General features: G+C 54.1%; 2 protein-coding genes across 2 annotated transcripts; both read left to right on the top strand.

The window, feature by feature from the left end:
* Window positions 1-1,710: 1,710 nt before the first annotated feature.
* Window positions 1,711-12,561, top strand: ERLIN2 (ER lipid raft associated 2). The gene is made up of 11 exons (XM_065040877.1): window positions 1,711-1,897; window positions 2,002-2,083; window positions 2,994-3,040; window positions 3,382-3,443; window positions 3,971-4,096; window positions 5,466-5,539; window positions 5,949-6,007; window positions 7,032-7,123; window positions 7,447-7,536; window positions 8,892-8,971; window positions 9,943-12,561. Exons 1-11 carry the CDS (start codon window positions 1,791-1,793, stop codon window positions 10,150-10,152), a joined length of 1,029 nt encoding a protein of 342 aa, XP_064896949.1. The 5' UTR covers window positions 1,711-1,790; the 3' UTR covers window positions 10,153-12,561.
* Window positions 12,562-14,257: 1,696 nt separating this feature from the next.
* Window positions 14,258-18,719, top strand: PLPBP (pyridoxal phosphate binding protein). The gene is made up of 8 exons (XM_065040878.1): window positions 14,258-14,410; window positions 14,788-14,895; window positions 15,010-15,045; window positions 15,607-15,682; window positions 15,859-15,993; window positions 16,156-16,298; window positions 16,697-16,795; window positions 17,068-18,719. Exons 1-8 carry the CDS (start codon window positions 14,315-14,317, stop codon window positions 17,203-17,205), a joined length of 831 nt encoding a protein of 276 aa, XP_064896950.1. The 5' UTR covers window positions 14,258-14,314; the 3' UTR covers window positions 17,206-18,719.
* The last annotated feature ends 3,017 nt before the right edge of the window (window positions 18,720-21,736 follow it).

The raw sequence follows: 21,736 nt of genomic DNA, 5'->3' as shown, positions 1-21,736 counted from the left end.
GATGGGGATGAGGATGGGGATTGGGATGGGGATGGGGATGGGGATGAGGATGAGGATGTAGATGGGGATGGAGATGGGGATGGGGATGGTACTGATGATCCAGAGCTCTCCCCAGCACGGCTCCGGCTGTGCACACGGGTAACCTTAAACGCCGAAGCAGGAACCATGGGGACAGAGTTTTTCCACCCCTATTCACAGCTGTCAGGCGGTGATTAATGGCCAACAGGCTGGAAATTGCCTTTATTGCCAGCCCGGCATTGTTACTTGTGACAGCTAATGAGGTTGGACAGACTTTTACACGGCACTTTATGCCCGTCCCGCTGGAGCAGCCCCGGGGGGTCGGTGCTCGGGGGGGGACCCTCTGGCTCCCCAGCCCTCACCAAACCCCCCACATCCCGGGGGTCGGTACCGTCCCTTCCCCCGTGGGAGTGGGGGCAGCGGGCAGGATGGGACCAGCACTCAGAGTCCAACCAACTTGTCTCCATTAACTTTGCACTAAAACCCACCAGCTATTTCCATCCGGGCTCCGCTGCAGCGGGTGTGGGGGGGCGGGGGGGTGAAACGTTTTCAAGTGCTGGAGAGAAGTGGGTGCAATAAACCATTTGTTCATATAGAAAAGCCCGTGCTGTTAGAAAGCAGAGCGCCGCGGCGCAGACCCCGCCGAATGGTCCTGGCCCCGGGTGCAGAAGTAATGATTTTTTTGGCTTTTTATTTTTTTTTCCCCTTTTTTTCAGGATTATTACAAATAATATTTACCTTTGTGCGAGTTCACATCTTGATGCTGTTAAACACGTGGACGCAGCTGGTTTCCCATTCAGGGTAATGATATAGCGCCGATGTTATGAAGCAAAACCTCGCCTGTGAGCCAGCACACCCCACATTTAAAAATCTATTACTTTCCAATATTATATGAATGTATTTTGCTCCAGCTAAGAGCAATTTCCTAGTTTACCCTTATTAAACTGTGAGGGGGCTGAGCAGAGGTTCTTGATTTATGAAACACATACTAGATTCATTAAAACCTTTAAAGATTTAATACATTTTATCAAGGCCTTAAATCTGGGCAAGCGTTTAAAATAAAAAAGCAAGCCTAATACAAGGTCTATTTCATCTCTGGCGCCCTTTCGCGTTTATTTAAGAGCTGTAAAATTTGGATTGACAAATATCACGGATATTTCATTCCTTATTTCCAAACGGCGCTGAATCCTCCTGACAGGTTTGTTATACATAACCCTCGGAGATCTATCAAGTGCAAAAATCAAATTATTCTCCTTTATTGACATTTTATACATCTCTCCCATGTTTTTTAAGTCCCCTTCAACAATTACCGAGGTGGAAGATTTAATATGTTTTTGCCTGGCCTGCCACTTTTCCTGTTATTGCCCCTCCGTCTGCCCAAACAAGGACTAAAGGGGAACGGGAGGTCCACGGTGACGGGGAGCGGGGCCGGGGGCAGTGGGACAAGGGACATGGGGACGCTGCGAACGTTCCCACGCCCGAGCCTGGGATCGGCACCGGGAAGAACCTTCTGTGGGTTCTGCACAGGGCCCGGTGTATTCCCCCGCCACGCCGCCTTCCCCATTTCTCAGAGCGGAGACCCCGAAATTTGGGGTGCGCAGCCCCCCGTCCTGCGGGGCGACCGGCACCGGCGCGGGCGGGTCTCGAACCCTCGGACCCGCTGTTCCCGCGCCTCCACCGCCCCCTGGCGGGCGCTGAGGCGGCGGAAGGCGCGGTCGCGCGGTGATGACGTCAGAGCGGCGCCGGGCGACGGAGCGGGCCGAGCCGCGGGCATGGCCCAGCTGGGCGCCATCGCTGCGCTGTCCCTCAGCTTCCTCGCCGCCGCCTTCCTCTCGGCCATCCACAAGATCGAGGAGGGGCACATCGGCGTCTACTACCGGTGAGGCGGGGCCCGCGGCCTCCCCCGGGCGGGCGGGCTGGCCCCGGGCCCTGCGGGGGTCGGGCCGCCTCTCACGGCCGCTCTGTGTGTCGTTCCTCCCGCAGCGGCGGCGCGTTGCTGACCTCCACCAGCGGGCCCGGCTTCCACCTCATGCTGCCCTTCATCACGTCCTACAAGTCAGTGCAGGTGCTGCTGGGCCGGGGGGTCGGGCTGGGTTGGTCCCGGCGGCGGAGCGAGCAGTGCAGGGAAAGGGACCTGGGGACAGCAGGGCGACCATGAGCCAGCACTGGGCCCTTGTGGCCAGGAAGCCAATGGGACCTGGGGTGGGTTAGAAGGGGGTGGTCAGTAGGTCCGAGAGGTTCTCCTGCCCCTCTGCTCTGCCCTGGGGAGACCACACCTGGAATATTGTGTCCCGTTGTGGCCCCTCAGTTCCAGCAGGACAGGGAACTGCTGCAGAGAGTCCAGCGCAGCCACCAAGATGCTGGAGGGAGTGGAGCATCTCCCGTGTGAGGAAAGGCTGAGGGAGCTGGGGCTCTGGAGCTGGACAAGAGGAGACTGAGGGGGGACTCATTCATGTTTCCAGATATCTAAAGGGGGAGTGTCAGGAGGATGGAGCCAGGCTCTTCTGGTGACAACCAGCGATGGGACAAGGGGCAATGGGTGCAAACTGGAACACAGGAGGTTCCACTTAAATATGAGAAGAAACTTGTTCATGGTGAGGGTGGCAGAGCCTGGCCCAGGCTGCCCAGGGGGTTGTGGAGTCTCCTTCTGTGCAGACATTCCAACCCGCCTGGACACCTTCCTGTGTAACCTCATCTGGGTGTTCCTGCTCCATGGGGGATTGCACTGGATGAGCTTTCCAGGGCCCTTCAACCCCTGACATCCTGTGATTCTGTGGTGGGGCAGCTCTCAGGGCTGTCCCACTGGGGAGGGACCCAGGGAACGGGTCTGGCTCCAGCTTTCGGTGGTTTCCCCGCGGGCTGCAATGGGCAGATGTGAGCAGAAACCTGCAGCTGCTGTAGGTGCTTGTCAGCAAGCAGGCTTTGTGCAAGGAAAAGCCTGTCCTCTAAGCCTCTTTTCTTAAATCTCCCTTCAGACCACGCTGCAGACGGATGAGGTGAAAAATGTTCCTTGTGGTACCAGGTGAGATGTTCAGCCATTACCCCTCGCAGGCCTTCATTTTTGCTAGAAACCTTTCAATCCTCTCCCTTTCCCCCACTGTTTGCTCCAGCTGCTTTAAGCCCGTAGGTTTGTTTTCACAGGCGTCTGTCTGAATGGGGTGGTGGGTGTCTGTCCGTCTGTCTGACGCATCCTGCTGGGGTGGTTTGTGTGCAGCCATCCCTGGGGGCTGCGCTGACTCCTCCGACCTGGGGCCACGTTTCGTCATCTGATCTTTGGAGGGGAGAATCCTCCGCTTGGAGCTGCAGAGCGCTGGGCCTCCTGCAAACCTCATCCTTAGCTTTTCCTTTTTCTTCCTCTTGTAGTGGAGGAGTGATGATTTATTTCGACAGGATCGAGGTGGTGAATTTCCTCATCCAGAGCGCAGGTGAGTTCTTCCCCCGCGACCCACCCGGAGCTGGTTGTGCCCCTGCGAGCTGAGCTGGCGGGGCTGCGCTTGGCTCCATGTTGCTGTACCTGGAGTGTTCCCCCAGTCTGACTAACGAGGCGCGAGAGGGGGAGCAGACAGGGCGGCTGCCAGCAGAACTGCTGCCTCGAGCCGCAGGGAGAGTGACCTGTGCAGCCTTTTGCCCAAATTCTTTCATTTTTAGTGTCCTGTTGGTTACAAGTGTGGTATAACTGCAGGGCAGTTATTAGGTGTCCTGCAGTTGTTTGTTAGATGTCTTTCTGTTTATAATGCACACAATATAATATCAGGTAGGGTGCTGTGTAATACTAGCAATAAATAAAATGCCCCTGCACAAACTATTTGTTTGTGGCACAGGCTTCTCTTGTGGGTGGTTCCTTATTCCAGATCAACTCTGTGACTCTTGCTGCTGTGACTGAGCCGGTGCAAGCGCTCGGCCCAGCCCGCGACATCCCTCTGGCCGTTAACGCCGCTCTCTTCGTTTGCAGTGTACGACATAGTGAAGAACTACACCGCTGACTATGACAAAGCTCTCATCTTCAACAAGATCCACCATGAGCTGAACCAGTTCTGCAGTGTCCACACGCTGCAGGAGGTCTACATCGAGCTGTTCGGTGAGCTGCTCCTTGTTATCTTGTGGTGCTGAGTGCTTCCATAACAAAAAAGCACCCAACCCCAAACCTGCCAGTGGGGCTCCAGGGACGGAGGGAGCGGGAATTCTGCGGCGCTCTTTGTGCGTTCAGCAAATGCCACTTGTTGAATCGGTCACGCGGTTTGCCAGAGATGGAAAAGCCAGTCTTGTGCTCTCTGCTGTTACAAAAAGTGTTGCTGTCACAGGTTTTTGACCCCAAATGGACAGAACTTGTGCTTGAGAGAGCCCAGAGCGTTTGCAAACTGCCGTTCTCTGTTCAAACCGGAATTTCCTGGAAACCCGTCTCTCTGCTGTCCAACAGGCCCCCGCACGAGGCACAGAACGGGGTTTGGGTCCCCGGCAGCTCCTGCGCAGGCTCTGCCGATGGCGCCTCCAGATGTCAGCAGCTGCTGACGACAACAGCTGGAAACGGACTCAAAGCCGCTGATTTGCACAGGACGGACTTTGGAAGCCTTTGTGCGAGCGGGATGTTTTCTGGCGCGGGAGCTCCGGCGTCCCGAGCCGCCGGGGGTCGTTCTGTGCCCCCGCAGCTGCGAGCAGGTGCAGGAAACTGATAACGGCTGTTTCCTGAGCTCCTGGCTGAGCCGCGCGGGGAGCGCGCCTTCCAGATGGCGAAACCAGGACCAAAGCAAATAACCGAGGAGTGCGATGGGATCGCTTTCAAGGCCGTTACATTTTTATTTTCCCTTTGCACTTCTCAGCAGGCCCCAACTGGAAACAGTGCTGTCCTTTGAGCTTTGCACCGAGGCAGGGCTTCGGTGTGTAGTTTCTTCTGAAATTCCTTAGCTGTGCTGGAGTGACTGTTATCCAGCAAGCCAGACACAGAGGAGCGATGTTTCTGGGTTTTTTTGCAGGCTCTTAAAATAACTAATGCAGCCATTTCACATTCCCATCTTTCCATTTGCTTTGTCTCCCGCTGGCACAGATGCAGTTCCCAATCAGTCACAATTTAGCGGGACCACGTTACTCTAGGATCTAGTTGGGAAGATGTCAATGGGGTAGTGGGTTAGAGCACAGATTCTTTATTGTAAAAATGCTACTTTTGGCTCAGAAAGATTCCAAAGTGCAGGTTATGGGAAACTAGAAAGAATTAGGTTTTTCCTGCCATGTTCCTGCGGTCTGGCCCGGTGTTCGCGGCTGGGCGGTGCTGAGGAGACGGGAAGCGGCCTTGGGGTCGGGGATGGCTTTCCTCAGCCCAGCACTACATCAAACTTCATTTGTACTTACTTTCCAGGAATAAGAAATCCGAGCCGTTCAGCTAATTCCGCACGTGTTGACAGCAAGCTGCCTTGTGGGCTTTCAGTTACCTTCTTCTTTTTTTCCCCAATCAGATCAGATTGATGAAAACCTTAAACTGGCGTTGCAGCAAGACCTGACTACGATGGCCCCTGGATTAATTATACAGGTAATTCTGCTTTGAGATCTCCGAGGTGCAGATCGTAAGGAGGGGTAAAGGCTACAAGGATACGGGAAGCTGTGAAACATTTGTAGAAAATTGCTTTATAATACAGACTTTGTTTAACATGAGGAATGAGAACAGTATCCTTTCCATCCCCTCTTAGCTTTGGTTGGATGTTTTTTGTGTTATTCTGGGTACCGGTTTACCCAGGTCATCGTCTCCTGGCACTCAGGAGATCACCCAGTGCTGCTTTTGCTCTGGGAGGCTGGACCCGCTCACAGTTTTTGCAGCGTGTGAACACTTTGTGTGGCAGAGCACGCCCCAAGCGTTCGCCCCCGTCCTCTGCAGCCTCGGGGGCCTTTTGGCTTTTGATAGTTGGCTGCTTGCCCATGTTTTCTTCGCTCTCTCTTTCCAGGCAGTTCGAGTTACAAAGCCAAACATCCCTGAAACAATCCGGAGGAATTATGAGCTCATGTAAGTGCCTGAGACTTGCACCTTTGTGTTACCAAAAAAGAACCGCTCATCCAGATTAATGTGTTTTCACGGCGCGCGGCGATCGCAGTGGCCTCTGCCAGGCCCCTCGGCCTCGCGCTGCCGGGCGCTGCTGAGGCTGCGTCACGCCAGCGCGTGTCTGTCGCCGTGAGAGCCTGGCAGGTCACCGCCGAGCTAGAAGGTATCTCTCTATTTTGAACACTCGAGCACAGAAGTTATTTGCCCAGGGGTTCCTTCCTCTTGACACTGGTCCTGTTTTAGAGGGGCCTCCCGGAGCGTGTGAGTGAGTGGCAGGTGGACGGATTCCCCCGCTAATCCTCTTGTTTGACTGGGATGGAGGAACTGTTGATTCAACAGGCTGAGGACTCGCAAAGCTTTGAAACAACTTTTCTTTAATAGCACTTGACATCCTGATCCCTTTTCAATGCTCTGGGCCAGCTGCCTTCTCTTGCGCTGGCTCGTTCAGAAATGCTTATGTTCTCTGAGCACTCCGCCAGCAGAGCCTGCACAGGCCAGAATAAAATCACTCTTGTCCGTTTTCCTCCCCTCGCGTTTCACCCGACCCTCTGGTGTCGGGGTAACGTGTGCGGTGTGGTTGTGGCAGGCAGAACCCCAAACCAGCCTGGCACCTGCTGCCAGGGATACAGCAGGGTGTGTGTCGAGAGACACTCGTTCTTCACTCTAATCTCTCTTCCCTGGCTGGCAGCAGAGTTTTTCATTCATATACACGCTTTAAAAACTTCCTTGTGTGTGCACAAAACAGTAAGATAGAAAAGGGCCTTAGCATGTAGAATGCACAGAGCCATTTGTGTGGCTGGAGGGGCTTTTACAGGATTTTAATTTCTTACTTTATTTCAGTAATTTCCTCATTAGCAGTGGCCCAAAAAACGTTCAGATGTGTGGTCTGTGAGCGCGAGCTGCGGGGACCGAGCAGGAACTCGTCCTGGAGATGCGGTTGACCACACTCCAGTGAGCTGGTTTGTAACTGCCCCTTCTGCCTCACTAGGGAGAGCGAGAAGACGAAGCTGCTGATCGCAGCGCAGAAGCAGAAGGTGGTGGAGAAGGAAGCGGAGACGGAAAGGAAGAAAGCCCTCATCGGTCTGTACGGCTTCGCTCCAGGGCAGTGACTGGGGGGGGTGGGTGACAAAAATCGCAGACAGCGGGGAGGGGTGTACCCGGGTCACTGCTGGGGGGCTCTGCTGCATCTACTGCTGGTCAGAAGCTTGCAGAGAAACTCCAGAGTTGTTCAGGTGGGTCCCAGCTTTGCCCACAACCGCAGACTAACAGCTTCCAAGGCTGGAAATACTTCCCACAATTTATTTCCACCACAAGGGGGTGGTGAGGACTTCAATGGGCGAAGCTGCTCCTGGCGTTAGGAACGCTGCACGGTGACAACGTGGGTGTGTTCTTTTTCATTTTAGAGGCAGAAAAAATTGCACAAGTTGCTGAAATAACGTATGGACAGAAAGTGATGGAAAAGGAGACGGAGAAGCGAATTTCGGAGATTGAAGGTGAGCTTCCCAATAAGTAAATGTTCCGTGTCAAATTTTAACTGAAGATCCTGAAGCAGTTCACTGTGGAGTTCAGTAGTTCTTGGCACGTGTGTACTGGCTGTGTCCTTCCATCCAGGTTGACACGGGGATGAAGTTCCTGATCTGAAGTCTTTCCATTTAGCCCATATATGCGGTACCTTACATACCGCACTGCAGCTCTCAATAAATGTGTCTGAATACTTGGATTCTCCCACCATTTCACAGCCTGTTTTGCAGTGGAGTTTTCAGGGAGCGGATCAGTCAGGATGGTCAAAGGCATTCAGGATACTTGGGTAATGACAAAGCTGGTGTCATCCTAAAAGGTTATTTCTTATAAATGTGTGTCACTGGCTGTCAGGCCTTCAGCTCTGTGCTGGCGAGGGTTCCTGTTTCCTTCATCCTTTCTGGTGGCTCTGACTGGGGCCACTCTTTTTAGCCAAAAGAGAGGAAGTTTGAGGCCAAACCATGCCGTCGCTGACATGATTGAGTGTCGCAGCTCACAGGGCTCCCTGCTGGTACAGGTAAACAAGTGGTTTATCCAGATGTGCAACTCTCTGGCACGTGTTGCAATCGTGTGTCTCCCGGTCCCAGAGATAATGTTGAGAGACCACATCGAACCAGCCAGATTAAACTCATCTGAGCCTCAGCGTGGTGGCCTGATACCACGTCATTGTCACTGGACAGACAAACAGTCAGAGGGAAAAAAAAGGGTGCAGTAAAGGGGAAGTGTTTCTTTCCTTAAATGTCTCTGCGAGGAGTCGGGAATTTCCGTGTGCGGCAGAATCAGACTTTGCGCAACTGTTGATATTGCAGAGAAACAGCTCTCCAACATCTGTCCAAAGGGCAGAGCCTGCAAAGGTTAAAACCGCCTGCCTCTGCGTGCCAGAAAAACCTCAGCATCGCAGAGAAAATCCCATCTGGGGAATGGGATTCATGCTCATGTGCAGAGCAGCCTGTGCCGTGCTCGGAGCCCGTGCTAACGTTGTGGGTAAATACCGCGCTGCGGCGGAACAGTCGCTCGTTTTCAGCGCGGGGGTTAGTGGCTGGCTGGAGAAGAAAGAGCGTGCTCAGCCTGCGTGACGGCAGTAATGAGAACCTTGTGTTTGTAAAACGCTTTGAGGTCTTCGGCTGCAGCTGCGCTTTACTTATTGAATGCTGTTGTCCTGCAGGCCTGTGGATGTGGATTGAGGTCCCGTTTCTGGGTGTCCCGTTCTGTTCCCTCTTCCCCTTGTATCCCGTACAGTTTAGATGTGGCACTGGCCACTTCTAAAACTTCCCAGCTGCGAATGGCTGGAAATAGAAATCTGAATCTGAGAGCATGTGTTTTCTTCCAGATGCTGCATTTCTTGCAAGAGAGAAGGCCAGAGCGGATGCTGAATGCTACACTGCTATGAAAATAGCCGAGGCTAACAAGGTATTGTCGTTTCCTTACGCTGGGCCTGGAAACAGGGCTCCTGACATCCAGCTGTGCAGAAATACTCAGCGAAAGAGCAGTCTGTGGTTATTGTTTGTTTGTTGGGTCCCATTGTTTAAGTAAAAAAACAAAACAAAGCCATCTCCTCTCAGAGAAGTTGTCATTGAGACTGCAACAACCAGATCCTTATTAGCAGATTCATTTTCTTCTCCAGGCAGATAAATTTACATCAAGATACATGTCTGGTCATCTCTGGGGCCGGCTCTGCTGGCTGCTCATGGGGCTGTGGCTCCCTCTGTAGATAGGATATCGGTCTCGGTGCCGCCCTTTTGCGCTGCTGTGGTCGGAAATGTCGATCCACGCCGAGCTGCCAGCTGGCGAGCAATCCGAGCAGGGAGATCTCTGGAGTGACAGGCAGGCCTAGAGCAAGCAAGTGCTCAGGTGAAGAGCAAACAGAGCTGATCTGGCACCAAAAGACCCAGCAGGAAGACTCTGTCTTGTAAGGGTCAGTGAGAACGGACAGAGGTCCGGGGTGTTTGTGCAGAAGTTTTGTGCTGGTTATTCTGCCCTCTGTTATAATGTCATTATCCTGAACAGATGAGCTCTGCTCTCCGGAACAGACTCGTCCATCTGCCCTCTGGGAAAAGCCCGTTGTGTTTTTCTGTGCAGCCGCTTGCACTGCGAGGGCTTTCAGTGAGTGATGTGCTTTCCAGCATCCCCATCTCGGCTGTGTTTGCGCTCAGCATTCCCCAGCTGCTTCCATCACTTTCTCATTTTGCCGTTTAGTCACCGGGATTTAGAGCGTTCCTTACCCCGATGAAAGAGAGCCTTCTTCTGGGCACGCCGGCTCCCTGCCAAGGGGAGGATGAGCGTGCCTGCTGGTGGGCTGGAAAAGCAGATGCCTTGTACGCTCATGAAATTTGCTTTTGCCTGAGTCTGAGCTGTTGCTGATCCATTTTCTTCTTGTGCAGCTGAAGTTAACTCCCGAGTACTTGCAGCTGATGAAATACAAGGCTATCGCGGCGAACAGCAAGATCTATTTTGGCAAAGATATTCCCAACATGTTCATGGACTATGCGGGAAGCCAGACCAAATTTGCAGAGGGACTGGCAGAAGGGATCCGAGAAGAGGATGGGGCAGGAGCCAGCGAGGACACAAAACTACTTCATAACATCAACTGAAAAGATTTCTATCCGTTTTATATCAAAAGAAACATGAACTGGGAAGTTTGGTTTTGTTTTCCCTCCTTATTGAAAGAGATGGATCTGATTTAATCCTTTCAGTCTTTTGTATGACAATTAGGCGCAAACACTTAGGTATTGATGGGGTGTTTTTCAGGTAATTTCCAGGCAGCCATCTCCAGGTATGTCCCAGATGCCCCTGTCCCTGCTCTTGGACATCCAGACCCAATCATTCCGGAGCGGCAGCTGGAGTGTTCTGCAGCCAGCTTACATGGGTGCTTTCTTAATTTTGGGTTGAGGTGGTTTGTAGCAGTCGGAAGTGAAGAAATGTTGCGGTTTGGAGGGAGGGGAGTTGCTGCTACTTTTTTTTCTTGCTGGCAATTTCGAGTACTCTATTTCAACCCCCTTTTTAAACAGAGGTGCTGGATTTTGACACTGGCGTGTCTGCGAAGGACCTGGTCCCCGCGCAGGGCACCGAGCCTTAGACCGGCTGTCACGCGGGGGCCCAAACTTCATTTTCTGCATCTTAATGCTGGTTTGGTTTCTGTTGGCTGTATTTGGGGAGGGCAAAGGGGAGGCGGTGTTCTGGGGCTTTTGCCAGCAGTTTGGGTGCCGGGGTGCAGGCGTGCTGCTGGATAGCTGGGCTTGGTTTTTGGCAAAACCAGACTGCAAGCATGATATTGTCACAGCCGTCATAGTCAGAACAACGAGGGAGAAAAGCATTTTTGTCTCGGGGACCCTGACTTTGCAAAAAGCCTTATTGGCGAGTGTCTGTGTGAATGACCAGTCCGTGGTCGTTACAGGACGTTTTCTGCCTCTGCAAGACCAGCTGGATTTCAGTGTTGATAGGGTCTCACTAGAAAGAGGATGTTCAGGTGAACTGAAATGAGTGGAACTGAGTCACAGTTGGTTTTGGTTTGGGGTTCTCGATTTTGTTTGGTGTTTTTTTTCTGAACAGACCTTGTGAGAGGACGATTTCCTGGTAGCAAAGGACACAAAACTTCCTACTGAGAAGTCAGAGTCAACAAAAGAACCTCTGGGCTGTCCAAAGATAACTTTTCCTTTTTCGCTCAGAACATAACGTACCTTTCATTTCAGAAAACTGATTAAATCTTCACAGACCAGATGCAGAGAGGTAATAAGGTTTTGTGTGACGCACATGCGAAGCTTGAAGGGGTGTTAGAGACAAAAGTTCAGGCCTAAAGAGAACTTGGTTTTTTCTCTCCCTGATCCATCTGCCACTTGGCAGGAGAGCCTGTTTATTAATTGCTGTTACAATTTGCGGCCAATATGGTAATAGGAGATGAAGCGAGTTGAAGTGCTGACTTAGTTGTCAGAGACCAGCCTATTTATTGCATTTACAATCTTGTGCCCCAAACGCTTGCTACCTACGACCCTTGGTTTCACTCCTCAGTGTTTTAAATGTGCATTAATGTTTTCCATAAGGCGATCACACTAAGATAGAAATCTGATGAATTACAGCTGCTGGTTCCAGTGTTTTTACTTGAGTTTTCTTTTCCCTGTTAGGAAAGTGACTTGAAAATGCAAAATGAAAGATAAGCATCAGTTTCTGCTGGAGAAAAGTCCCATCTCCTACTGGAAAATAGGAGCTAAGGGAAGTTCCCTCTCCAGACCTATTAGACAACGCAGCGGTCAGAAAAATGCATCACTAGGTAGGCTGTAATATTGCCGACTTTTATAAATAGGTCTCTGCAGGAAGATTATGAACAGGGATTAGCAGAAACTTAGGAATGAGGTACCAGAACCTCAGCCTTTGAGGATGATCTCATTGGGGTTGTTCTACGTTCACGTTAGAGATTTCCATTAGTAACTAAACTCTACTTTTTATGCCAGCATTTTTCACTAATGAAAAGACCCAGATAAGCCAAAGTGGTATTATAAAGTATGTTTTTGTATGACTTCATGGTAAGACAATAGTTTGGAAAAAATAGGTCTTAATGCTTTTTTAAATTGAAAACATTACTGCTAAAGTATTCTTGTAATTTAAATTGTAATAAGGGTAAAAAAAGGCAAAAACAAAGTTGAAACCATGCCAGTCTTCACAAGCCCAAATCCATTGATGCATTTCATTTGGCTTTCTTCATTGTATGTATAGCTCCCTTAATTTTCCAGACTAGATCCGTCACTACATGTAAATCTGTATTCCATCTATCTCTGTGTAGTTTTGTCCTAATTTCTATAACCTGAGCTCTTGAGAGGCAGATCTGAGTTTTAAACCCACTCTGTGTAACAAAGGAAATGCAGGTTTGTGGCACTGCTGATACCCAAGAGCCGCCGGCGGAGCGCGGTGACGCTTCACCAGTACAGTCCTTGATCTCCTTACCGATTGAACTCGAAGCCTTTTTATTTTGGTATTTGCTATGACAATAAAATGGCCTTCAATTTTAATACCGGTCTTTTTTTGCGTGCATAACGAGGATTTGTCAGGGTAGGAGGGTGGGGAGCAAACGAGGGGCAGAGGGTCCAGCCCAGGAACACCACAAGCGTCTTTTTCACAGTATCACAGTATGTTTGGGATTGGAAGGGACCTGGAAAGCTTATCCAGTGCAATCCCCCCATGGAGCAGGAACACCCAGATGAGGTTACACAGGAAGGTGTCCAGGCGGGTTGGAATGTCTGCACAGAAGGAGACTCCACAACCCCCTGGGCAGCCTGGGCCAGGCTCTGCCACCCTCACCAGGAACAAGTTTCTTCTCAAATTTAAGTGGAACCTCCTGTGTTCCAGTTTGAACCCATTGCCCCTTGTCCTGTCACTGGTTGTCACCGAGAAGAGCCTGGCTCCCTCCTCCTGACACTCCCCCTTTATATATCTGTAAACATGAATGAGTCCCCCCTCAGTCTCCTCTTGTCCAGCTCCAGAGCCCCAGCTCCCTCAGCCTTTCCTCACCCGGGAGATGCTCCACTCCCTTCAGCATCTTGGTGGCTGCGCTGGACTCTCTCCAGCAGTTCCCTGTCCTGCTGGAACTGAGGGGCCACAACTGGACACAATATTCCAGGTGTGGTCTCCCCAGGGCAGAGCAGAGGGGCAGGAGAACCTCTCTGACCTACTGACCACCCCCTTCTAACCCACCCCAGGTACCATTGGCTTCCTGGCCACAAGGGCCCAGTGCTGGCTCATGGTCACCCTGCTGTCCCCAGGACCCCCAGGTCCCTTTCCCTACACTGCTCTCTAATATGTAATTTCCCAACCTATACAGGAACCTGGGGTTGTTCCTGCCCAGATGCAGGACTCTACACTTGCCCTTGTTCAATTTCATTAGGTTATTCCCCGCCCAACTCTCCAGCCTCGTTTTGCTCGTGAGATTGGTGAAAAAATCACGGTATTAAGACTTCAGTGCAAACATCAAGGATTTGGTAAAGCTTGCAGAAAATCATTGTGGCGTTTTACCGAAGGGCCGGAGCCTTCTGGTTGTTTTTGAACAGCTGTGTAAATACCATCGTTGCTCGGAATATGGGGAGGAGAGGGCGAGTTCTGCACATTGAGACAAGTGTTCCAGTTAACGCGTTCCAGCTGGCGCTTTCCGCCCGGCCGGACACAGACCAGCGTTGTCCGGCGCTCGCGGTCCCAAGCGGCGCGGCTGGCGGTGCCACCTGCGCTGCTTTAACAGACGTTTTATTCTGAAATTATAATTGAAATTTGCACCCTGGGGAGACCGCTCTTCATGCAGGTGGGAAGAACGTAGTTTTCTGAGGGTGCGCTGTGGGTGTTTTGGGTTTGGGATGTTTTTTCCCGCAGGGCACAAGGTGTGCGGGTCACAAGTTCTGCCATGGCGGTGTGATGGGCTCTGTCACCGATTTGGGTCAAAACCCGTGCAAGGTGTGAGTGCTGCGAGGGAAGGGCGGTGTGCCCGCCGCAGGCAGCCCCAGCCCGGCCCCGCGGCGCAGCCTCGGCCGTGGGGACCCCGTGGGGACCCCGCGGGGCCGGTCCAAGCCGTCCGGGGATTGGGGTTCACCCCGCTCTCCGCGCCGCCCTCCGCGCCATGGCGGCCGCCGACCTTCCCAACGTGGCGCCGGCGCCGCGGGCTCCGCCCCTCCCCTGCCATTGGTGGGTGGAGCGCGGCGGAGTGATGCCATTGGCCGCGGGGCGTGGGGGAGGAGCAGCGCGCGCGCGTGCGTGTGTGGCGGAAGCGGCGGGGCGGGGATGTGGAGAGCAGGCATGGCCGCCGGGGACGGGGTGGCCGCGGCGCTGCGGGCCGTCACCGAGCAGGTGCAGCAGGCGGCAGCGCGGAGGCCGCAGGTGAGGGGCGGCGGGGCCGGGGCGCAGAGGGGGCCCGGGGTCGCGGGAGGCGGACGGAGCACTTCACCCGGCCGGGGTAGGCCCGCTCCGCCATGGCGGCAGGTCCGCAGTCACCATGGAAACAGCCCCGTCACCATGGAAACAGCCCCACGTCCCCGCAGGGCCGGGCCCGCCGTGGAGCCGCCTGTCTGTTCCCCCAGCGGTGGAGACAGGACCCTGTCACAGTCCTTAGAGATAGGCCTCCCCCCATTAAAGCCGGGGACGGGACCCCATCCCCGTCGAACCCCCTCGCACGGCAGCCCCGGGCTGGGCGCTGCGGGACACGGGGGCAACTTGGAGCCTCCCCGGGTGTCCCCTTACCCCGGGTGCCTCCGCAGGGGCTCCCGGCTGTGCAGCCGCGGCTGGTGGCCGTCAGCAAGACAAAGCCGGCGGAGATGGTGCTGGACGCCTACAGCCACGGGCAGCGCAGCTTCGGCGAGAACTACGTGAGTGGTGCCACCCCGGCCCCGCGTCCTCCGTGGGTGCTGCTCCCAGAGACGCCGTTCTCGGGTGCAGACACGTCTGGTGTGGTCGTAACAAGAGATTTCCTTGAATTCTAGGTTCAGGAGCTGCTAGAAAAGGCGTCAGACTCCAGAGTAAGTACATAGTCCCTTATATATTCTGTCTCCTTGTGTAGCCGTGTCCTGAGAGCTGTTCAGCAGAAGTCCTGCTCTTTGTTAGGGAATGGGCGATGGAGGCCGATCCTTGTCTTTTCAGATGAATGGTGGGGCTATTCTTAGCTCTCTGCCCCATTCTCCCTCCTCACCTTGCTGGCTCCAGAGGATTCTTTGAACACGTGTGCCTTAGTCATAAAGTATTTATCTGAACAGCGCTTTACCTTTTGTCCTTTCCTCTGTAGGAAACATCAGTCCTCATTTTTAAAAAAATGGTAACACTCAGTTTGGGGAAAATGTCATTTTATGGCTGTTCAGTTACAAAAGAGCTTTGCCTTCCCCGTTCACCTTGTCACGTTGTGTTCCTCTGCAGACTGAAGCAATCTCAGCACCCACCACAGGCACGGCCTGGGCTGTGCCTCGCGGGGTAAACACAAGAAGATTGGGGGTCTGGTGTGGTGTTTGTGGGCAAACTGAGACTAAATGCCGTGTGGGGGAAGAGGGAATTGTCGTTCAAACCTGACTGATCCTCTCTGCTTTCAGATTCTGTCGTCTTGTCCGGAGATTAAGTGGCATTTTATTGGCCATCTGCAGAAAAATAATGTCAACAAGTTGATCGGTAAACTCTGTTTAATTTTATGTGCAGTGACTCTGAGGGCAATAGTCTTCCAGCGTTAAATAACAACAGCCTCATGTCTATTAACTCACCAGTGCCCGTCTCTGTGCACGAGCAGAGTTGTAGGTACAAAATGTTCTGTGCCAGAGAACTGTCCCCAGCCTGTGGTTTCCCCCCAGCTGTCCCCAACCTGTTCATGCTGGAAACGGTGGATTCTGTGAAACTGGCAGACAGAGTCAACAGCTCGTGGCAGAAAAAAGGGTCGACTCAGAGGCTGAAGGTCATGGTGCAAGTGAACACCAGCGGAGAAGACAGTAAGTGGCTTTTTCTGATGATACGCAGGTTTTTCCTGCTGACTTGACAGAAACAACCTGAACAGGATGGGTTGCTTGCGCTCTTAAGCATTTCTCTAAGCTGGGGTGAGTGCGGGGAGGTCTCTGGCAGAGCTTGGCACAGATCTCCCTGTTTTTTGGCAGGTAAGCATGGCGTTCCTCCCGCAGACACCGCGGCTGCCGTGGAGCACGTCATCAACAAGTGTCCGAGCCTGGAGTTCGTGGGGCTGATGACGATTGGCAGCATTGGGCATGACCTCAGCAAGGGCCCAAATCCTGACTTCCAGGTAAGATTTTTCCGGAAGAAAATGGACAAATCCGCTGGTCATGCGTGCAGAGGAGGTTTCGGTCAGGCTTCCCCTGCGCACGGCGGGCACGGGGCTGCACCCAGCAGGGGAACTGGGTCTGTGTTCCTCCTCTGTCACGCTGGTGTGACAGCTGGATGACTTTGGAAGGTGTGTAGACTTTTAGGCAGGTGTGTTGTCAGTAGTGCAGCCTGTAACAGGAAATCTCCAGGTGCTGTTATGGTGCTGCAGAACAAGCTTCGGTGGGAGGTGTGGGGATCTCCTGTTGCATGTGAAGGAACCTTCAAGGAAAAGCAGGAATCGTGACCTGTGAGACCCCGAAGCTGAGCCGGCGTGGCTGTTGGGGGCGTGATCCTCTTGTCTTCCCTCCTCCCTTGTAGATGCTGCTGTCCCTGCGGCAGGAGGTGTGTGAAAAGCTGAATCTCCCCGTGGAGAAGGTGGAGCTGAGCATGGGCATGTCCACAGACTTCCAGCATGCGGTGAGTCCGGGTTCTCTCTGCCGCTGGGAACCAAATGTACCGGCGCCAGCAGTGGGTACCCCGAATTCCAGCCCAGGCGTTGTCCGCATGGGCCTCGTGGGGCTCCCCTCGGAGGCTGCTGGTGCTGTTCTGTGACAAACAGCTCTCCTGGGCCAGGGGTGGAGTTCTGGGCATCAAAACAGAGCCGAGCCGGAGCTGTGGGTGGCGAGGGCGTGGGGAACCGTCCTGCCACGTGGCGAGTGGCTCAGCTCCTCCTCTCTGTCTCTCTGCAGATAGAGGTTGGATCCACCAACGTCAGGATCGGAAGCACAATTTTTGGAGAGCGAGATTATTCAAACAAAGCTGCTGAGGGCAAAGCCGCTGCTGAAACTAAAGGCAAAATGGAGACCACGGCAGCGCAGGGGCATTAGGTAGAGAAGACAGTGGCCCCGCCAGAGGACGGCTGATGGGAGAGCTCACTATGCATCCTCACCTCCCTCCGTGTCCGCACCCCACCGGCACGCTGAGGGGAAATTCCTCGTGACAGAACAGAGGCCAGAAATGTCTCATAATTTGTTGTGATTATAGAGCACACCTAGAAACTGGACATTTTAATAAACAACCAATGGTAAGAAATTTGTGGTTGAAAGAGACTGTAGTATCTTGGCTCCTTCAGAGTCATTAAGAACAGTGACTTTGGATAACGAAGCTGAACAAACTAGGTATTTGTCAGGATGGAGTTGCTAACGAGCAAGAGGTATCTGCAGCAGTGTTGGTGATTGTGTTCTTGCTGAGGACTAAATTCTTCATTAAACAAGTTATAATATTGCCAGAGACCTATAAATGTTTCCCAAATAAAAGGTTTGCACAGAGGGGGTCACTGGTGAGGGATGCTGACACGGGAACTGTGACAGCGTGTGCTGTGACACCGGAGGGACTCCATCATTCAAACAGCGACGGACAAGCCCGGGAGGATGGACCAGGAGTGCAGTTGCCAGCAGTTTGGATGCAGGTCACACGCTGGGGAGAGACTTTGGGGCTGGAGTCGGTACTTGTTCTTTTCAGGCTGACACCGCCAACTTTTCCCGTTGGTTCCGTGTCTGCTCCTGTCTTCTGGGATGTTGTCAACCTCCCCTTCCCCTCTTGTGAAGTGTTGTCAGGGGTTATTTTTATCCTATGTAGTAGTTCTTGATGCTCTAAGTTCTTTTTGGTCAGACTGGGGCTTTTCCGCGGGGTCCTCGTTCCACACCAGCATCTGCTGCTTCCCAAGGCGGTCACTTGCGCGTGTGGTGCCCCCACCACCCCGTCGCCATCTGTGTGAGGATGAATACAATACTCGCCCGTCTCGCGGGGCAGCAGCAAGGTTTGCCAGAGGCCCTTTGGGAAAAGTACTTCAGAAAGTGAGGTGTTGTTATCCCACCGCGTGCTGGGTTCCTGAACACCCCAGTGTCCCCGGCAGAGCTGCTCTAATATGGCAAGGCCGGCACAGCCCTCGCTTCTGGAGGACACAGCGGGACGGCTCACTGCGGTACCGTTTCCTCAGCCGTCAGCAGAAGCTCCTGCATCACAGCACGTGCTGTTTGGCCAGCGGCAGCTACAGCAAGTCCCTCGTAACCTGCGTTACAACCGCATCTTTGGGCTTTTTTGTGCTGCTGAGAGGAGGAGACGCGGGCTGGCGGCAGCAACATCCTTCCCAGGCTTTTCTCTGTGTGCGTGCGGTTCAGTCTCGCTGCTGGTTTTACTCTCTGACTATAAACGCTGAATGTAAATGAAGAGCCAACGCAAAGCCGACCTGTCATAGCTACTGGTGTAGACGCGACGCGCGGGCCGGGCCGCCCTCCCCGGCTGCGCCGTGTGCGGCTCCGTAGTCCATTCATAAAACGTGGTGAATTTTAATACCATCTGTGCCAACTATAAAGCTAATAAAGATGTTATTTTTATGTTCCAGCGTTGTGAATAAGTGCCCTGAGTTGTCACTGAAGGTGTTTCCTGAACCTGGAGCTGCCGTTGAGTGAGACTTGGGGGGTAGGAGGGTGGTTTGAAAGACGCTGAAATGGAGGTGGCAGAAGGAGTGAAGCTTTCTGAGCTCAGGAGGGTATAAGCCCCGGTTACCTGCTGTGCTGGGCTGTTTCTGGAGGAGCCCTCTGGGCGGCACTGCTCCCCCGCACCGCGGCTCCGCGCCCGCTGCACAGGTACAGAGCAATAATGACTCAGAAATAACTGTTTCCCACCCTATGGTTGGAGCGAGTCCTTCCCTCCACCCCCACAGCGCTCCAGCCCCACGCGCTGACCGTGGATCCTCATCTGTGGGGATTTCACAGCATTTGTTTTACGGAAGAGCGGGGCACACTTACCTGGCGTTACGGCTCACCTGCCCTCTTGCTTTTCCTCTCCCAGGCGTTTTGTGCTTATTTCCTGAGCTGAACCCAGGCGCTCGCCAAGCTGAAGGAAGCGGTAACTGGTGTAACCGGGAGGTGAGTGTGTTTGGGTGGCTGCGGTGCAGCACAAGGCTCGTCCAGGCCCCCCTGCCCGGCAGCTCCATGTTGGCACAGCGATATTTAACACACGAGAGCGTGTGGTCTCGCAGTTTTCTGGTCTGCCTACTGAAGCGTTCAGGGCTCTAGTGGTGGCCTCCTGCGTGGCCCGCTGGAGCTGCGGCACGGGGGGTGCTCTGGGCTGGGGACCCTCTGAGCTGCGGGCTGCGACAGGAGAACAGCACGAGCTGCTGCTCCCTGCTCCGCAGCTCTTTTCTCTCACCATCCCGCTTCCAACTGGGTTTTCTCTCCTGACCACATTGTCCCCGAGCGCTTTGCCGCGCTCCTCCCGTGCCCGAGCCTCCTGGCAGCACCCTCCACGAGCTGCTCCCCCGGCCCGGTGCGGGGCCGCGGTGTCGGTGATGCCGGACACCTGCCCGGGGGGTGCGGGACACCGACCACCCGCTCCTCCGGCACAGGTCACCCGGCAGATGGGAGCTGTTGGTCACTGGAGTGCAGCCAAGGAGTGGGAGATGAAAGGCTCCCTGGCCCCTTAATGAACCGCTCCCCGCTCCAGCACCGCGGCCCCCTGCACCACGAGCTTTATTTACATCTATTAAAAGCACTTGGCGGGTTGATGGAAGCAGCGGGGCTCTGGCTGCCCGCTCGGGGGGCAACGTCACTGTCAATATTTACCTTGGAGGAACGCGTCCGCAGACCAAGGCTCGTTTTGTGGCCATGGGGACTCCTCCTCCCTCGTGCCTCGCAGTCCTATGGTGCGGGTGCCGTCACCTCCAGGAGCAAAGTCACAGCCCCGGGTGTCCCAGCGGTCCCCTGAGGTGACACTCGTCTTCACTGGGTGACAATGTCCCGTGGGGGCTGGCTGTGCTGGTACACAGAGCAGGGCTTGACATGGAGAAGAACTCTTCCCGGAGGCTTGGGGAGCATCTGGCGCAGACTCAGCTGCCTCTGAAAGGAACGAAACTGTTGGAGATGCCGGGTGGGGTGATGTGGTGCTGCTTCTCCTGTCCTGGCTCCCGGGTAGACAGGCTGGCTGCCTCCAGCCATCCTCATCCTCGGGAAGTGCCGGTACTGGAGCAGCAGCCTCTCCCGTTAGAGGCTCTCACTGAAATTGCTGAGCCCCGCAGGCTCTGATGCCCGTTGGGTGAGAGTCCGGGCACTGTTCGCTCCCCTTCATGTGCAAAGCTTGATTTATCTTTCATCAGATTACACCCTTTATGTTCCAGGACCTGTGCTCGGCCTCCCCACCAGATCCAGCGCGGGCTGGGCTGCGGTGCTGGCAGCACATGTGCAGGGAGGCAGCGGGGGCCAAGCCCAGTTCTGCTACGTGAAAGCATCTGCTCCAGATGTGCGGCACCCGAGGGCGCAGCCAGGCCCGGTCTCAGTGCCCAGCATCACATCTGCTCGGTTTGCATGAGAAAACCGCACGTTTGGGGCCCATTCCCCGCGCTGCCGCCGGGGATGCCGCGGGCAGGTGAGACCCCGGGGGCGGCCGGAGCCGCTGGGCCCCACGCAGAACCCGCTGCCGCCCTTCAAAGTGGGAGATGTGTTTATTTCTGGGATATCGGGTTTCCAGCAGGAAGGCCGGCAACTGCCAAGGTTTTTATTGGATCCCAGTGAAAGGGGTTTAGAGAGTCCTGTGCTTGTTGTCCTTCCCTGTGCCGGCAGCGGCTGAGGAGCCTTTTTACTTTGGAACGGGAGGGATTTGGCAGCCGGCACCAGCACGTCCGTGGCGATGGGGTTTCAAACAGGTTGCCCCGTTGTCTCCCAGGCAGGAGCGGTCGGGGCCGGGAGAGCACGGAGAGGAGCTTGGAAGTACTTGAAAGAACCTGAACTCCGTTGGGCTCGAAGCATGTGGGAAGTGTTGTTTGAGCTCCGCTCGTCGTAGCAGGGCTGGGGCTGGGTGTTTCACATTTGTTACTAGTTTGGACAAGGTTTTGACTGTTCTTAGAAGTAATTTTATAGGAGATTGAAACTCTCAAGACCACGTACAGTGGCTTGATCACTTCAACGTGTTGTGGAGACAACTCCAGAGTTCCGGTTGCCCTTGGGTGCTGCCAGCACTGACCAACGTCCTCCATGGCCCGAGATCGGTGCCCAGTCCCATTCCTGTCTTAGGCTCTTGGTTAGTGCCGGGTTTCCCAGGGCCCGTTCCAGCCCGGCTGCAGAGCCGCTGTCCCGAGCCCTTGCTCGGGAAGAAGAGGGACAGCAGCTGTGGTTTGGGTTGGGGTCAGAGCTTCAGGCGGTAGGAACAGGAGCGTGAGCATCTCCCTGGCTCTTCCTACAGAGGAGAAACAAAACGGGCTAAGAATTTCTTAATTTAGGGTTGGATGCAGCGAAAGGAGGCGCCTGAGCCCTGTGCTCCGCAGTGATTTCCCTGTTTGGTGCTGGGTGTGCTGTGCTGTTGTCTAAATCAGACCCCAGACACGCCGTCTCTTCCCCCTCCGGGGAGAGCAGCGGGCTCGAA

The sequence above is a fragment of the Columba livia genome, chromosome 25 (assembly GCF_036013475.1).
Source record: "Columba livia isolate bColLiv1 breed racing homer chromosome 25, bColLiv1.pat.W.v2, whole genome shotgun sequence".
NCBI classification, from domain to species: domain Eukaryota; kingdom Metazoa; phylum Chordata; class Aves; order Columbiformes; family Columbidae; genus Columba; species Columba livia.
Note: the sequence above shows the minus strand (reverse complement) of the source record. Positions and strands in the feature narration are given on the sequence as shown.

Coding starts and splice junctions, on each gene's coding strand:
- ERLIN2 (XM_065040877.1), top strand. CDS start 1,791: ATGGCCCAGCTGGGCGCCATCGCTGCGCTGTCCCTCAGCTTCCTCGCC. Junction 1,898..2,001: donor CACATCGGCGTCTACTACCG/GTGAGGCGGGGC, acceptor TTCCTCCCGCAG/CGGCGGCGCGTTGCTGACCT. Junction 7,124..7,446: donor AAGGAAGAAAGCCCTCATCG/GTCTGTACGGCT, acceptor TTTTCATTTTAG/AGGCAGAAAAAATTGCACAA.
- PLPBP (XM_065040878.1), top strand. CDS start 14,315: ATGTGGAGAGCAGGCATGGCCGCCGGGGACGGGGTGGCCGCGGCGCTG. Junction 15,683..15,858: donor TAATGTCAACAAGTTGATCG/GTAAACTCTGTT, acceptor GTTTCCCCCCAG/CTGTCCCCAACCTGTTCATG. Junction 16,796..17,067: donor CCACAGACTTCCAGCATGCG/GTGAGTCCGGGT, acceptor GTCTCTCTGCAG/ATAGAGGTTGGATCCACCAA.